The sequence below is a fragment of the Apis laboriosa genome, unplaced genomic scaffold (genome assembly GCF_014066325.1).
Source record: "Apis laboriosa isolate Shangri-la unplaced genomic scaffold, ASM1406632v1 scaffold47_cov149, whole genome shotgun sequence".
In the NCBI taxonomy this organism is placed as follows: domain Eukaryota; kingdom Metazoa; phylum Arthropoda; class Insecta; order Hymenoptera; family Apidae; genus Apis; species Apis laboriosa.
Window position 1 is genome coordinate 3,763,513 of NW_025223437.1, and position 18,029 is coordinate 3,781,541.

General features: G+C 33.7%; 2 protein-coding genes across 7 annotated transcripts in view; both read right to left on the reverse strand.

The window, feature by feature from the left end:
• The window catches only part of LOC122716668 (glucose transporter type 1), a 28,354-nt gene extending 17,687 nt beyond the window's left edge, over positions 1-10,667 (reverse strand). For 2 of the 6 annotated variants that reach the window (XM_043939965.1, XM_043939966.1), the window contains exons 1-2: positions 3,599-3,753; positions 1,484-1,832 (exon numbers count right to left, since the gene is read on the reverse strand). The gene's annotated coding sequence lies outside the window, so the exon portion shown is untranslated. Of the gene's footprint in view, positions 1-1,483; positions 1,833-2,476; positions 2,528-3,522; positions 3,754-3,784; positions 3,801-10,540 lie in introns of those variants that run through there. The other 4 variants (XM_043939970.1, XM_043939967.1, XM_043939969.1 and 1 more) reach the window with 4 other exon arrangements.
• Positions 10,668-14,075: 3,408 nt separating this feature from the next.
• LOC122716600 (vesicle-associated membrane protein-associated protein B) lies at positions 14,076-17,337 on the reverse strand. Its single transcript, XM_043939848.1, has 6 exons — positions 17,087-17,337; positions 15,964-16,119; positions 15,706-15,812; positions 15,426-15,587; positions 15,253-15,354; positions 14,076-15,136 (listed from the first exon to the last, which is right to left on the reverse strand). The coding sequence occupies exons 1-6, from the start codon at positions 17,142-17,144 to the stop codon at positions 14,972-14,974; spliced, it is 750 nt and encodes a 249-aa protein (XP_043795783.1). The 5' UTR covers positions 17,145-17,337; the 3' UTR covers positions 14,076-14,971.
• Between the last annotated feature and the right edge of the window lie 692 nt (positions 17,338-18,029).

Here is an 18,029-nt window from a genome sequence, read left to right on the forward strand (position 1 = left end):
TTTTTTTTTTTTTTTTTTTTTTATTATTATTATGCGGCACGCCTCGTTACAAGCGTGGTTTCGAGTGCGCAAATAGTAATTCAGCCACGCAGAAAGCGGATTCAATTAGAATTATATAACGACATGAAGAAGGAAAGAAACAAAGAAAATATGTTTGACCGTGTATAGGAAAAGCAACGGTGAACGTGTATGCGTGTTGGCTCACGTTACCGCGTTCCCTGACAATTCGATTTGACGTGCAGTCAGACCGCCATAGGGTAGTGTCCATAACTGGTTCATTCCAAATTAATCAGAACGATTCTCGTGTCAATTCGGTGAAAGTCTGACGTAATAGCCAGAACGAGGAGGCACGCTAATTAATTCACGGAAACTCGGCTCACGTATCATGAGCGTGCACGAAAGTCAGGGCAACTTTTTTGCTCGCTGACAGAGAAATGTTGCTCGCGAAACGTATAGCCGTTCCAACGTAAATGGATAGATGTATGTTGTACGAATTCTGGAAAATTATACCGATGCCGTTATTTAATCGAAATGAAAATTTTGCTCCCGGTATAGGTGTTAAGTATTGAACGAGATAAGCGAGAAATTTCTTCGAAATTTCAATAACTTCCGACCGATCGATCATAGAGCGAAACGAAGCTTATGAATTTCCATTCCACCCGATGTACACGTGAAATTGGTAACAACGTTACCAAGTTACTGCAAGATCGTGCTGCAGTAATTAAGCCGGGGCTCTTACATGCATGAGCTCGTCTCCCAACGACAATTAAAGTACCACAGTAACGAGTATTATTAATATCGTTCGTTGTCATTAAGTAAATTCGAGCATCGCGTCCGATACGAAATTTCACATCTGAAATAACATGGATTTGAGCAAATGAAGTTTTTCCTTTCCCTTGATTAATAACGATCCGATGATGCTTTGTGTGATAAATTACACGTCGATAAGATATAAATACGGTTAAATACGACGAAATGTATTATACTTTTTTTTTTTTCCCTTTAATCATATCGCATACAAAGGTTTGAAGAATATCGAGAATCATTCTGTATAATTCGTTGTTTATAAACATGAATAAAATATTAGTAGAACACAGAATCGATGATTGAACGTCGTGCACTGCACTTCGAAGCGTTTAATGATACAAAAGCGAAATAAATAATACGTAGCTGTATATGCATAATGAGTATGCAACATCCTTATGCATAATCTGGTCTGGTGCAACGATTATGGAATCATTGAGACTTCTCTCATCTTGATCAATTAACACCATAATCTCGTAATCTCGTAAGAAATAGGAATAGATATAGGTATATAATTCGACAATTACAAAACAATTAGCTGCTTATTAAATATTACTGCCGATAAATTGGCAAGCGATTACGTGCACGAACTATGAATAATGACAAGTGTTTCGATATTTTTTTTTTTCTTTATATTATTTTTCTTTTCATCATTTGTTGTTGACGTTTCTCGACTCACCTTAAAGAATTCGCAAGCCATCGTGCTCGACGATGATATTATCACGCCACGACGTTTCTCGTGTCCCGATTTTGAGCCGCGAGACCACTCGCCACTCTGGGATTCCTGCAATTTGGCGCAGAGACAATCGCTGTTTTCTCTAACAGGTCGCCTAATGTCTCGACCACGTGACCGTGAAAGGTAGTGAAGGTAAAACGCGAACGACACGGTCGTAAACGAAGGAATCGGTGGGATTTCCAACGCGATACGATCAGTGGCGTATCACGAGTTCCGAAGAGCCACGTTCCTTCTTTCTGATCGTAAATTTTATCCGACTCACTGTAAGACAGCGATGTGACACTAGGTAAACCTGTGAAGAAAAAAAATTATGCGTTAGAAAAATTATTTACTGTTTAAAAAAAATCCAGCTATAAAAAATTTAAATTATTCAGTATACTCAAATAACACAAAATGTCTTTTGAATATCTTACATTTATATTATGAATCAATACGTTTAAAGAAGAGATTATCCTTCTTTGAATTATGAATATATTTATATATTTACTTATTTTATTTTACTAACAGAATAATTATATCACAGAAATAATTATATCAGTTTCTGTTCGATTATCTTATATTATTCCATTTGATAGGAGTATTTTTTTTTTCTTGAACTTAAAATTTAATATTAGAAGACAAACAAATCAAATCTAATTGAATTATTATTATTTATCATTTTTTTTTGTTTATTGAGATAAGGATTGTAAGACGTTTAAATTTAAAATGGACGTAAAATAAACGTCCTTTAAGATGCTAAAAAATATTCATAAGGATCTATTGTAAAAAGAAATTATACGACGCAATAAATCTGATTTTAACATGATAATAAATAGATTTTTCTCAAATCTATGTTATTAAGATTAATTATAATTATCTGATATGAAATAATTGGCATTTAAATCCCCAATGTTATTCGACAAACTATCTTCCGATAAGATTATGCAATCCATTTACCTGACCAATTTTAACAGAACGAAAGAAAAATCGTCTTGTCATTTGTCGTTTCTAAAAAAGAAAATAAGTAAAATGAGAAAACAACAAAAGAAATGAAAAGAAGAAAGATTGAACACAAAGTAGGATCGAGAAGACGAAATGAAACAAGGGAAAGAGCAAGGAGAAGCAGCTGACGATAATTATTCCCCCTTTAATCGGCCACGGTTTTTGTAGCGCCTGTTCGTTACTGGTATATACGAATGAAAAGAATGCGAGTGGTGAAATTGCCTGAATGCTAGGGAAAGGATAGCATGCTCGCTGTAGAAACCGTGAATGCGTCTGTGCACAAAGGCGGTTGTAAACACGAGCGAGTAATGTATAATTACAGACTGCAAGTGTAATTTCCAATACGACCTTGCTTGGCGACTCTCTCAGGCCACCGAGTCAGAATTCTCACAGTACATCGTCCTAGAACTCGACGGTTTCCCGAATCGTTTCATGAAATCAACTCGATGAAAATTCATAATTAATGTACGTGATACACGTTTCACAGTCGGTAAACGGAATGCTGTTTTCTTTGGTGGCGCTGTAAACTGACAACAATATCGAACGCGTCTTTAAATTGCTTCCAAATGATAATGAAGCAATTTTGCTAATTGCCAAAGTTTTCTTTTTGGAAAGAAAAATGAAATAAGAAACAATTTTTATTTGATTCACTGATTTTATATAAAAAATTATAAACCATTATAATCACATCTTAACACAATCGATGATATTGATTTCTATAGTAAGGAATAACACGATCTACGTATATATATTATAGGTCGAATTATCAAGTGATATATAAATAGCACGAGGAAAGTAAACAAACTAACGATGGTATAATTAAAAGATATAGGAAAGACGTGTTCGATTTTTCACTCATTTGAGATCGATGCCTATGTACTACATATGCATATATGAGCATGTAGAAACGCAACAATAACGGATGCACGGTAAAACGAGTCTGAATGAAAGGTCACTGAAATCCTTTAACTTTCCCTCTCTGTGCTATCGTAGATAATTACTGTGTCAAAATCGATAGCCTTTCGAACGAACGGTCTCGAACATCGTACTTTCAACGTACAACTTTCAACCGCTCACCTTCTATCGAAAATCTGAACTATATCTACTTTCTCATTGAAGTTGTAATCGGTAAAGTTTATAGCATTCTTAATACACAAACTATGTATTTAGAGAACTAGAACAAGAACATTAAATGTATATTGGACACCGAACGAAAAATAACGATACTATTCACTCCACGAATGTCGTGCTACTGACGCGTACTCATTCTGTATTTCGCATTGAAGATTAAACGAAATCCAAAGACTTTCTCCCCTCCCTTCTTGTATTTGTTTCTCTGTCTGATCGCTTTCGTTCACTGTCCTTGTTCTATCTGTCGAGTAAATCTATCCGTCATTGTTCTCAACATGTCTGTTACACGTCTGTTCTACTGTCCAGTATTGCAACGAGTTTTATATACGAATTCTTCGTGGTACTTCTTTTCTACCTCAGCTGTCCATATCTACAGTGAAAGATTGAACACAGCGATACCGAGACCTAGTGTATGGAATGCGTGAATTTTTCTTTATTCTTTTTTCTTTTTCAATACTTTTTCTATCTCGATGTCTGCCGTAAAAGATCGATAGATGCTTGTTGATGAAGAAATACGGAGTTTGCACACTTTGTCGCATTTCCTGTTCTTTCGAGATGACTATTCTTTGCGTGTTTCTATATATGTACATATGCGTTATAAAAAGTTTAAAATAGAGAATGATGTTATGCAATATTTTTCATTGTTGAACAAAATATGAAATTTATTGGTAGTAAAGGTAAAATATCGCATGCTCTAGACCATACATAAAATTACATAATTACATAATTACATCACATAAATTATTTGATAACAACACGTTTTCGTTTTTTCTTCTTCTTCATATAATCGTGAAAATGATATAAAAATATCTTTATATATTTTTTTTTATCTAGTTTTTTAAGAATGTCTTGGATTTGTTTTTTAAAAACGAGTATTTAAAAGACCATGTTAAAAAATAACAATGAAATGAATTAAATAAAAATATAAAAAATAATGTTGTAAGAATAATGTAATTATTAGTTATTTATTATTTTTTATTATCTTTATTCGAATAATGAACAATGCAACAAAGAAAAAGTGAATCACAGGAGCAAAGTTCAGCTCAATCATTGCTTTTATTTTTTTCTTATAATCGTATATTTATATAATTGTATAAATTTAACTCGAAGTTCTAATTTAGATGATTCTTTTCAGATACGAAAAATATTCATCTCTTATTTACTCAATACTTACATTTTTTTATATTTTAATTTAATTTAATAAATATAATAATATGTTGATATTTTTAAAGTAACAACATTTTTAAGGTAAATTATTGAAGAAATTTTCATTTTTGATTATTTATGAAATAAAGAAAAGGATATTAAAATAATAAATATTCAATATTATTATGCTATTAAAGAAATATGTAAATCTTAATTTCTTTAAATGAAAATAAATTCCAACGTTAAAACAAGTTATCGTGTTTCTCGAGTCTAAGAAAAATCTAGAACTTAAAAAACTATAGATGCGAACAAACACATATTGAATAAAATTGCACGTAATAATACAAAATTCTTTTGATGAATAACAACCTACAAATGTATATCATATATAGTTTCATATACATTCATATCACTTATAATACGATAGTTTTCAGAAAATCTCTATCTGAACCGGTACAATAAAAATGACAAATAGTTCATTGTACGAGGCAATATTTACACTCGTGTAACTCTTCTCTGGTATCAATCTCGACGAATAAAAAGGAAATCCACGTTCTTTTCAACGATATCGGCTTTAAAGCCGAGATCAAGTCGAGATTGTTGAAAAACTAGACCGATCCTACGAAAATATCGAATATCTAGTGATATCTAACATTCACGATGACATACATACGTCTCCGGATACTTGTGATTTAAATGGATCAATGAGATGCATTCCCGCGAAACGCTAGAGGCCAGGCTTTTCTCATTTCTGCGCCATAAAGCGTCGGCATTGCGATGAAGACGACGACGCGAGGATACATCTAGGATTGGCATGTCGCCAACAGGTCCTTTGGGAAATATATATTATCTCTTATATCTGCATGTGTATATACGTACACATACACATATATATTGCTATACGTAATCGTCGTTTTCGCAATATATGTAAATCCTTTTTGCTTCGCGTTGCCAATGGCTGATCTCCTGATTGCCAAGATGTATGCACCAGGTGCAACGACGTATTCACGGTATATTTTAGCAATCTAACAAGACAATAATAGTTTTTATTTTTACGAATTTTTCTATTAATTTTTATATTAATAAAAAGCGTATTATTCGTGTGAATGTTGATGAAAAACAATTGGAAGGAATAAAATGTAAACATGTACGAGCAGAAATGGAAATAATTATTGATATATACAATTTTTGTTCAAGTTAATTAAAAATATTAATCAAGTTAATTAGAACCTTAGAAATAATATATTAACTTGCCAGATATAACGATATTATCACAAAAGAAAACAACAGAGAAAAATAAAATATATAAATAGAGTTTTAAAAAATTAGTTACCTTATTTCAAACGTAATATGAAATAAAATTAATTTATGGCTTCAAGAAGTAATATCTATTTATTTTTCATCATAAAAATTTGAAATAATTAAATGAATCCTATAATTTTTTATATAATTATATATACAACAATTATGACATTAATTTTAAAAATCTCATTCTAAAAACAGACTTATTTTACAAAAAAATTTTCAAGGAAAAAAATGCACGCTCTTATTTTTTATTTAAAAATAATCCAACCTTCGAAGAAAAATTTGCAAACTAAAAGTTTGTTTATAATTTCCAACATTTCTAAAATTAAATTTTTAATTAAAAAACAACTATTATTAGAATATCAAATCTTCTAATTTAAAAAAAGAAAATTTAATTCTGACAATAATTCTGAATGATCAACATGATCTGATTTATGATAGATACCATTCGTGGAAAATAACTTTTTGCCCTTTGCATAATTCTAGACTTCTAAAAATTCAATTTCGCTTCACTAAATTGTTAAAATGTCGCACTGTGTGATCATAACGTAGGAATGCAGGTTACAATTTCGGTTGTGACGGAACAAGGATTGGTCCAAAGCACAGAGATGGACGATCGTGGTCACGAAGGCGAAAAAGTTTAGTTTCAAAAAAAAATATATATATACGTGTAATCGATGAAGTAAACGTGAAAGAGAAGTAGGTCATGAGCGTACGCTCGTCAAGCAACGCTTCTTCCGTGAATTCTAAACTTCTTAAATCCACCTACAACTTCTTAAATTTCCATCTCGTTGAAAATGAGATTTATTATCAAATGAAATATTCAACGATATGATTAATGTTTGTTCAAAAAACATTCCAACATTCCAATATCGTAATTATATTATTTAAATGGATAATATCATAGTTTCCAATAATAGGGAATTTCAAAATTTTATCTCTTTTTTTATTATCTTACAATTAAGATTTTTTTCAATTCTTGAGAAAACACAGCAATAAAATATCGATTATTTTACGATTGATCGACGATAATTTTAATCCGCTTTCTAATCTCACCACTTTTTCGATGTAGAAGATAGATCTTGAAAATTTTATCTGTTTCATTAATAATAATGAATTCTACGATTAAGATTTTTTCAATCTTTCAAAAACACAGCAATAAAATATTATTAACAATAAATTCTATGATTAAGATCTTTTCGATTAAATTTGCAAAATACAGCAATAAAAATTATAGTGTGTATATATCGATTATAGTATTTTATATATCGTCGATTGTTCGAATCACATTTTATATATCTTTATCACGATTTTTTTCTCAATGAAATCACATATAAGATATAGATTATTCCACTCTTGAAAGACGGGGATGTTATCTTAAATTAATTAGGAAAATACATACACTTTGTCATGTGTGCTCCGTGCACTTAGCGCACTGAAAGTGGTTCTTGTATATTATATGCGTTCGAATATGCATATGCATATGTAAGGAATATGCACTTTACCTGTACATATATCATGATCATGTACGCATATTACACGAGCTTTTATCGGTGAAAGAAAAAAGGAAGAGATAGTATATATTTTATTATTCTGTCATGAGTCATTATGAGCCTTGTAAAAATTAAAAATACTTATCGTTGTCGCGTACTTGATTTTTTGGAATATTTAACGGAAGATTAGAATATTTATTTCTGGACGAGCAAAATGACAAATATAAACGTGTATATTTAACGTTTTGTTGAAAAAAAAAAAAAAGAAGAACAAAAGAAAGAACACCTCTATTTCTATAAAAATTTAACTTTTAGTATCATGAATTATGAATAATGATTCTTGTTTTGCGTAACCTGTTCGGAATAATTCCGATTCCATAGCGCAACTCCAAACCAATGACGCACGAATGCATTAGTTTTGTCGCAACATGACATTGTTAAAAGCAATCTCATAACGATAAGGAAAATATATTATGGCTCAAGTCAAAAGTAATTTTGAAAAAATATATTGCTTTCTGAAGATAAAATATTCATTTAATAAATCTTACTTTATGTTGCACGTATTGAGAATTCATTGAAAAAAAAAAAAAATACAAATTAATAACGAAAAACAAGATATTGCTAATTGATCGTATTTTGATAGATTTTTAGATCCACATTCATATTAAATAAATATCATTTTTGTACTTACTTTTGACTTTCAAATACGTAATTACCCAGATGAGATATATAAAAGGAGCGGGAGAAAATACGTACGCTTTTTATCAGATACGACGATTAAAAATCATTAAATCGAGAACTCGAGAAGCGAGACGAGAGATTCGTGACGGTGTTCGTTCGAAAGACATCGATCCCTCGAATTCGATGAGAGATCTACATAAACGAACACGTAAAGCACGATTCGAAAAAACAGTTGGAAAGAACAGAGGAAAGGAAGGTATGCGTCTTGCAGAGGCGATCGTTATCTAATAATGGGAAAAGAAGTTAAAACCGGTTGAGGCGTTCTTTTTTCACCGATTTCGTGCCACTATGTATAAAACGCTTCCACGGAGGCCCGTACATTTCCAAGTAGTCCACAATTGCAAACATTGATTCGAACCAGAAACTAGATACGTATGATTATTCCTCCGGCCCGGGTGTATTATAGCTCGCGTGTAGATAACAATACGACAATGGGGCGCAGTTTACGGTCGCAGTATGCGGAAGGATCGGAGGAAAGTTAGCAAGTTGGTGGCTAAGTTACCAAGTCTCAAGTGGCGAGCCTTCGATTCGTTTACGAATTCGATTTAACAATCCGAAACGAGGCAGACGCAGGATTTCGTCCTCTCGGGGAACAAGACCACGGATTCGCTTTTCGAATTTTCGGCTCTTCTTCTACAACGATTTGAAAAGAACGATTCGAGAAAAGAGAGGCGGAAGTATCGTGGGCGAGAAAAAACGAAACGGAGAGATCGCGTTTTTCGGAACGCACGATCTCGTTCTCGTTAACCTACTTACTTTTATTCACAGCATTCATTCATCCCCTTCGTGCAGCGCGTTATATATATAAAACGAATATATATATGAATATATATATATATGTGTACGTGTGTGTATATACATATACATATATAAGCATAGAGATATATGCTGACGACGCATTCGCGCATTTTGCACGGTGATCAAAAACGCGTTTTATTACGTTCCGGCACGCAAATGGCGAATTCGAAAGGTGAGAGGGTGTGCGTGGTATTTTAGACATTTTCTTCTTCTATTCCTCATCCTCGTTATCTCCATTATCGAGGAGTCGACGATGCCTTGATCGCCTTTCGCCACGGGAACCAGTTTACCAGCTAGTAAACTTTTCCAAGTAACAACCGGTTTGCTTTCGACGTTTACGGGGAACCGGGATCCTGAACGAAGGCGATCGAACGACCGTGAGGCAGCTAGGCCGTGTAATCGTTTCGAAGAAAATCGATCCTCGCCAATTAACATGGGCGAGGTTGAGGCCGTGTCATAAACCAGCGGGGAGCAGGATATATCCTGGATCTTGACATTTGAGGTTGAGGGTGAACGGGAAGGGAGGGACGCGTTCGCCGCCCAATCAAACGGAGGAAAGAAAGCATTCTCGGTTGTCATCCGACGACGCTATGCTCCTTTTTCCCGTCAACGTCCCAATCGAGCGAATAATAGACAATGGATAGGGATTCTAAGAGGAAAGAGAGAGAGAGAGAGAGAGAGAGAGAGAGAGAGAGAGAGAGAGAGAGAGATAGTAGAGTATCGACAACATTCATCGATAGGGCACAGCTCGACCCAGGAACGCGGGCCGTGTTCGTTCCTAGGCCGATCTTGCCGAGCGCCGCGGGTGCCGTCGTCTTGTATTATCGATTGACGGAGGTTATGTGGAGTCGAGTCGCCAGGGCACGACGATCGCGTATAACACAGAACAGAGAAATCCTATTCTAATCGCGTACACGGGATGTCGAGGGATGAATAAAATCTTTTATGCCGTTCGCGCTTCTTCCTTCCCTTTTATCCTTGATCATCATCCACCTCCCACCCAACCACCCTTTCGTGTGACGTTCTTTCTCTGTCTGTCTCTCTCCCACTCTCTTTCTCTCTCCCTCTCTCTCACTTACTCCACCTCCTCCTCGCACATACAACACACAGCATTCGCACTCTCTCTTTCTCTTCTTTTGCCTCGATTTCCGTCTGCATACTTTATTCCCATTTCCGTCTCTCTCTCTCTCTCTCTCTCTCTCTCTCTCTATATATATATATATATATATATCTCTTTCGTTCGTACGTTCTTCTCCCGTGGGAAAGGACAAGCGCACCTCGAGGAAAGGGAGGTGAAAGCTAGGAAGTCTGGAAGCTGGGTTGGGTCTCGAGTGGCGGCCGAGGGAACGCAAAAGAGGAAAAAGAAAAAAAAGAAAAGAGAAAGAGAATCGAATCGGGCACTCACCGTTTGGGATTATTAGGGATGTTAGACCGTGTAACGAGTCGCACTGGAAGCCTGGTTGGCAGAGAGAGCAACGATGCTCGTAGCGTCGAAAACGGCAGTATTGGCAGTGGCGGGACTGGCGGTGGCAGTCACGGGAGCGTTGACGGTGGCGGTAGCGGTGGTGACGGCAGCGATAGTAACGGCAGCGGTGACGGTGAGGATGACGCTGGTGGTGGCGGCGGCGGCGGCGGCGGCGGCGGCGGTGAAGGCAGCGGCTACGTCGACGACGTCGGGGACGTTGTACGCGGACGCGGCACTGACAGTAATAGCGTTAGCAACCAAGTCACTTTCCTCCGAACGATCCGGGGACACCATCTCCTTGCTCGTCCGATCGCGTGCACAACCGACGACGATGCCGACGCCCGCACTGGCCACGACGCACTGTGGTCGCGCTACCACGAGTACCATCGTCGTAGTCTCATCGTCGTCGCCGTGTCTGCGCTGACACACCGGTGGGGAATTAAGAACGGGTGAACAGGCGGGACCGTTACCGTCCCGTTACAATCCAGTCCGACACGGCCCGGAACCGACAGTGGTTTCGAAGAAGGCGGTGGTCGTCCCCCGATCGACTGCACGACACCGATGCTCGATGGCAGGAGACGCCCCAACGCGGGGCACCCAGTTCGACGTATGCCGAGCGACGGCTCACCCCGCGATCCGTTTGCGCTCGGCCCGACTCGCACAGTACCGTAACCACCACGGGTTCCCGTTCATCCAGGATCCCCTCGTCATCCCTACTCCTTTTTCCCCACCCTTCTCCGCTTCCCCGCTTCTCTTACCATTCTATGCGCTTCTTCCTCTTTCCCGCCTCACCTCCTCTCCACCCCTATGTCCACCTCGTTTTACCCCCAAACGGGGCCACTTAACCGCGAAATTTTGAAGAACGCCTTTAATTTCCCTCTGTCCTCTGTCGTATCTACTCTCCTCGTAATCCGTCTGAACGGCGGCCGACCACTTCTACTTGTCTTCCACGCGAACGATATCACGAGTATGATCGAGTATCTTTTTAAAACTTCTATATCGATACGAAGTAATCGATCTTGCTTCCTCTCCCTTTCTCTTTCTGTCTTTCTACACGGGTATCTTCAAATTCGATATTCGTTCTCTGAGCGCACCTTTCTCTTTTGCAACGCGTATCTTTGTAAGAAAAAAAAAAAAAACTCGTTGCTCGTTGAAACGAACACGGTGAAGAAAAGTCGAAGAAGACAGGAAACGGGGAAAGAAGGCTTGTCCGAGTTGCATGCCGGTTAACTAGTCAGGCGAAAGGTGTTGGATAGGTGGGCCAGTAGTGGGAGTAAACGTATGGAATTGTTTTAGTCGCGGGCACCAAGAGCCCTTTGGGGTGACCTGAAGCCGTCGGGCACTCAGCGGCAAAGCGGGGGGTTAAGGAAGCCCTTGAAATCAATAGCCAGTCGCTACTGCCGCCGCCACCCTGATCAGGCTGCTCTGCGCTGTATCCGCCATCCACCTCCCTCTTCCTCGATCCTGATTTATCTGCACGTTCAGGCCGACCAAGTCCTCCTATTCGACCTTAGTTCGCAGTCAAACGTCTCGCTACGAGTGTCATTTGACGAGCTCCATTAAAGGAAGTCACGTGTCCAGTGAGCGAATTTTCCAAGTTCCGCCCTATGAATATTTTTACATTATATTTTATTCACGTCGATCAGGTGCACACGAAACGTGCCTCGCATTACGTTTTTCGAAATATAAAGTGAGAATTAATTCCATTCTCGATGGTGTTTTTCGCGAAAAGATAGAAAATAGAGAAATATAATGCGGAGAGATAATAAGATGATTAATCATATAATATAAGAGTGATGTAGCATTTATGTTGATCTCTTCGTTTTGCATCTTAATTATGATATATAATATATGTTATTATTCAGCTGAATAAGTATGAATGAGTTGCAGTTTGTTTTTTTTTTTTTTTTGCTATTTTCGGATGAAACATCCAAATAACGATAAAATAAACTAAAGTTTGCAAATTGGCGATCTTAACATATCTCGGTTGAGATATTTTCTTTCATTCTCTTCTCGCCCGTCCTCCCCACCCCATTTTATCTCTCTTTTTTCGTTCGAGGGACGCGCAAGGAGAAAGTATGCGAGTGCATGTGCACCCGAGAAGGTAGTCTGATTATAAGTTGACCTACTCCACTTTAGTTCGCGTATCTATTTTTTGGGAATGAAGGGTTTAAAATTCATCTATAAAATTATCTCACTTACCCGATCGATTCGAAACTATATTTGTACTAGTCTAATGTTATGCGATATTGAATAACCTTCGTCGTAATTGATTGATATTTAAAATACAAGCATCATTATTTTGAATTTGTTTAACGTAATTTTATTGAACGTGTGGTGAAAAAAATCGAATTCGTTTGGAACAATTATCTTGCAATAGTATTAAAATCATCATTCGAATGTGTATACGTATTATTTATATAATCACCGTTCTTATAACTTTTTAACTTCGATTATATTCTTTTTTTTTATTCTCGATTGTATTATTAATGTTATTATATATAATCCTTTTATCGTAACATTTTCATCATAACATGATGAAATGATTATAATGATTTTTATCAGAAATTTAAAAAATTATTCGTTCAAAAAGTATCTAATCACGAAGAAGAATCTTCAATCTTTTTACATGCCTTATGTATTCACACGGAAAAAGAATACCTATATCTTAAGCAATACTCTGGACGATTATTTCTTAATTATTTTAAAAATATACATATATAATAAAGAATATAATAATAAAATATAATAAAATAATAATTAATAATAATTAATAATAAAAGTATAAATAATAAAGAAAATTTAAAAATTAAATGCTTTAAAAAATTAAATGCTTCGATAATTTTAAAACACAAAAATATTTGCTGAAAAATGTTATAACTTATATTATACATATTTAATTTATGATCATCATTCTATAAATTACTGATTAAACGTTAACTCATTAAACGTTAATATATATTTGTTAACTTTAACAGAATTATATATATATATATGTATTCGAAATAATAAATAATACAATCTGTATTATAATAAATGTTTACATCTTTGTATTTATTAATTTAGTTATAGTTTAAATTTGCATGCTATAGTTAATAAATTAATATTTATTATTAAAAAATATCTGAAGGATTTATAGAATCTGGAAATATTAGAAGAATAGAATTTTAATGAAGCACAATTATGTTATATTTTTGACTCTATTTCTAAGGCACAGATATATGGATATTTATTGTTCGTATATTAAATTTGTATGCAATAACTATGATGTATTCAATATTATTTGTGATATGACAATTTACGAATTACCATATAAATGTGTATATAAATATATATATACACATCTATATAGATTTGTATGAATTATGATAGAATTTTTAAGCGGTACCATATCCATGTATACCATGTACCACTGCAAATTATTTAAAAATACAATTATTAGCAGAAAGGTTTAAAATATAAAAGTTTCACCATGTGACATCCGAGATATCTTTATTTCGAATTTTTATAAGACAAACATAAAGAAATAAAAATACACTGAAGCGTCAAAAACTTTAATGCATCAACTTCTTAAATGATATATCATTGCTGATGGATAGAGCCAGCGTATCCAAATTCTGAGTCACTGAACCACTACTAATCAGCCAGCCCCCCTTCCCTTCCTGACTATATACGTTAGATACATTAATATATTATCTTAAAATACATTATGTACAATCTTACATCGTGTGATTGTTAAGTACTGTTAGAATGTCAAAAAGAATATTCAAATTTATCCTTTTTATGTAAGAATGCATCATTGTTCCTGGAAAAATTGAATTCACTTTTTTTTTAATTGAATGTATTCATTTAAAAGAATTATATTTCATAAATTTTCATATCCCATACATAATTTACTTAGTGGCAACATGGTTTCAAAGACACAGCCGCAAGCAAATTTGTAAAGCGAGAATCCTTTTATAAGAAATATAATAGAATAATGTAAAAAACGTGAAGATATATAATCTTTAATTTTTATTGATAATTTGTTACTTAATAATATTTTCTGATACGTAATAAACAAAATTTATCCACAGGATTTGCTGCACCTATTTATCAATATGTGCCATCCGAGTATAGTGATTATTTCTTAAAAAAGGATTTCGAATTTAATCGCTTTACCAAAATAGAAGCACACTCCTGCAGCGATTAATTCTATTATTGTAAACCACTACCCGTTCATGTTTATAGTATTTATTATGAACAATCGTGTAATACGATGACTGGTTTCGACCTTTGCGATCAGTACGTGGTATATGGTAGCAGGGGGGCAGGCTAAGAAACACAGGGGAAGAGGGGATGTGCCAAGTTATGCGGTAAAGTAATGGCTGCTCAGATCATTTTTCCCAGCACATATCCCACTATAACCATGAGAACAGCAATAAGGATGCTGATAACTGGCGGTGACGATTCGCTACTGTTCTGTGAGTTAATATTTTTAGTGGCTAATGTAGCCTCATTAACCAACATGGCATTTCGTAAGTGCAACAAATCCTCCTACAAATAAGAGTTAGTACTCTATACATATTTATCATTATACAATTTCTTTTTATTAGTATTGTCAATTTTCTTATTTTATTTATGTGAAAATAATTTAGTTCTCAATTGTTTACCTTCAATTGGAGATTTTCCTGCCTAAGGGCACTCTCTTCTTCCCTAAGTTGATTGACTTCTTGTGCTGCTTTTATTAATTTTTCTTCTGTTTCTCCAGGAACCTAATAAAATAAACATACCATTCACTCACATAAAGAATAATTATTGAAATTAATGAAAATAAAATTATTACCTTTGGCAATGACTTAACAGAATCACCAACTCCTTTATTTTTGCCATTATTTGTAGTAACGTCTGATTTGGTTGTGTCAGCTGTCATTGTTTTAATTACAGGATTTTCAAATACACATTTTAATTTAGATTCCATCAATTGTTCTGGATCTATGCCTTTCCACTTTCAAACAAAAATAAGAATTACAATTAATATAATATATGTAGAAATAAAACACTCAAAAAACAAAAAATAATAATAAATAATATTAAAATATTTCACTAATTGTAATATTACATACCATGTCAGGATTTTCTTCATCATCATTATCTTGAGCTACTAAAGCTTGCACCATAAATTTATGTTTATTTTTCTCTGCTGGATCAAAATCAAATGGTTGAAGAGTTACTGAAAAATATAATATCTAATGAATTAAATTTTCTATTTTATAAATAATAATAATTTGAATTTTGTAAAAAGTCTATATTGATAAAATTTTTTACAAAAATTATATATTATAATCATTACTTTTTAATTTAATTAAATAACTAAAACTGACCAGCTATTTGTGAAATTTCCTTTGGTTTGAGATATCCACAATTTGGTCGTACACAATACCTCTTTGGAGCAGTTGTTTTTATTTTAAAATAAACTTTGTGATTTGATGGATTAGTTAATTTTATATACGATGTGACTGTCCTTTCTGTGAATGGACCTATAATTTAACATGAAAATTATATTAAAAAAAAGGTTAAAATACTATTCTTATCACTTTTTTCACTCAAAAATTATATAAAAAAAAGTGATAAAGGTTTTAATTAATTTTATAAAATATATGTGTGATTGATATAAATATTTATCTTGCATTTTTTATACATTTATATATGAAATAGGAATTTATAGAATAGAATGCAAAATATAATAATCATTAATAATACAAATATAATGCTGTAATTATAAATAGAGTAGTTTAATATTTGTTTTGTGTAATTAGATTTCACTTATAATAAAATACTATATATTTTTATTAGATAAATAACAAAATTATAAATCTTTGATAAATGTCATTCAATAAAAACTATTTATTATTTTATAAAAAATCTTTTTTCGATATTTTTAAAATGCAAATATATTCTTAAATTTACAATAAATTTACATAATTTTAAATAAATTTACATGCTAAAAATAACATTTAACATATGTCATTTAATTCAAATATTAATACAAAAATTTAATATTAATCTTAAAAATTCTAAAAGTGTACAAATATTGAAAATATGATGCAAAAATAAATACATACAATATAACTGGACGAATATGCTGTATATCAGTTAGTGGGAAAGAGAAGTGAGAGGGGAGATTGAGAATTGAATCGTGACTGTACTTAGCTTTGACAGCGAATGACATACGACGAATGGGGTTAGGTACGATTGAAAAGGCCGATGATTTCTACTGGGTCGTCGTACGTAATCCTATTTGGTTACAAATCAAAATGCAACAAAATTGGCTAGTAGAGTCAACCTTACGTCATCTTGACAACGTAGCGCACCGTGTGCAGCTCGTGTTAACTAACCAACAAAGCGCTTGCCAGTCACGTATCGAACAAAACTCGAAAGAATGAAGAAGAAAGAAAATGTGCGAGTAAAATGTATATAAAAGAATGATTCGTCGTTTAAGCGTACCCCTGAACCGCAGTTCACTTCGCGGTTCGATAATTAAAATTTGCTCAGGCTTCACCATCCTGTCTGGAAGCCGACCGAATTCTATGAACGATTACCCACTACACCTTTGAGAACGTAAATAACGATACGAGACGACGTCTTGACAGGTTACTCAGCGCTCTTTATGATTTTATAGAGCGGTACCGTCGTGTCTCACACTCGCTACTTTCCGGGATTCCGTTGAACTAATTCTGATTTTTGCTCTGAATCGAATACGCATGCGTCACGACGGAAATTATCAGAAGTATAGCCGTTACGTCATGGGCAGACGTTACCGCGGTAATCATATTCGCTACTTCTGCGTATCCCGAAAATTGAAATGCCGGTAAAATACACGATATGAATTCTAGAGGATTATCGATAGGAACTATCTCCTAATTATCGAAGCATTCAATTATATTTAATATATTTAATTGTTATTAAATAAAAATAAAATGTGAAAGAATAAAATTATGAATTTTATTATAATATTTGAGATAATTTATATGCAAAAAATAATTCATATGTTAAAAATATTATTCAATTTATTATATTATTAATTTATTCCTTACTTTTAATAATAATTATGTTTGTTTTCTATTTACGTATAAATGTAAGAATTTTTTAATAATTAAATATTACTGAAATATATAATAGTTTATGTTTATATTTATATTAATTTCAAATATTATTTACTATTATTAATTTCATATATTTTTATAAAATTCGTCAAAAATCAATTATATTTTTGTATATTTTCAAATATTTATAAAATAAATAAAATATAATTATATTTCAAACAATATTGAATATTCTGTTTCATTTATGCAATTTCATAACATAAATAAAATATAGTCACAGATGAGTATAGTACAGAATAGATTTAATATTCAATTTATTCTTTTGTTTCATGTTTCAGAATAAT

What these genes read in the sequence shown, in the direction of transcription:
- LOC122716600 (XM_043939848.1), bottom strand. Translation starts at nt 17,144, where the DNA reads ATGGTGAAGCCTGAGCAAATTTTAATTATCGAACCGCGAAGTGAACTG. An exon ending in GGAAATTTCACAAATAGCTG is followed by an intron (nt 15,813 to 15,963) that starts GTCAGTTTTAGT and finishes TATATTTTTCAG; the next exon opens with TAACTCTTCAACCATTTGAT. An exon ending in CTGTTAAGTCATTGCCAAAG is followed by an intron (nt 15,355 to 15,425) that starts GTAATAATTTTA and finishes TTATTTTATTAG; the next exon opens with GTTCCTGGAGAAACAGAAGA.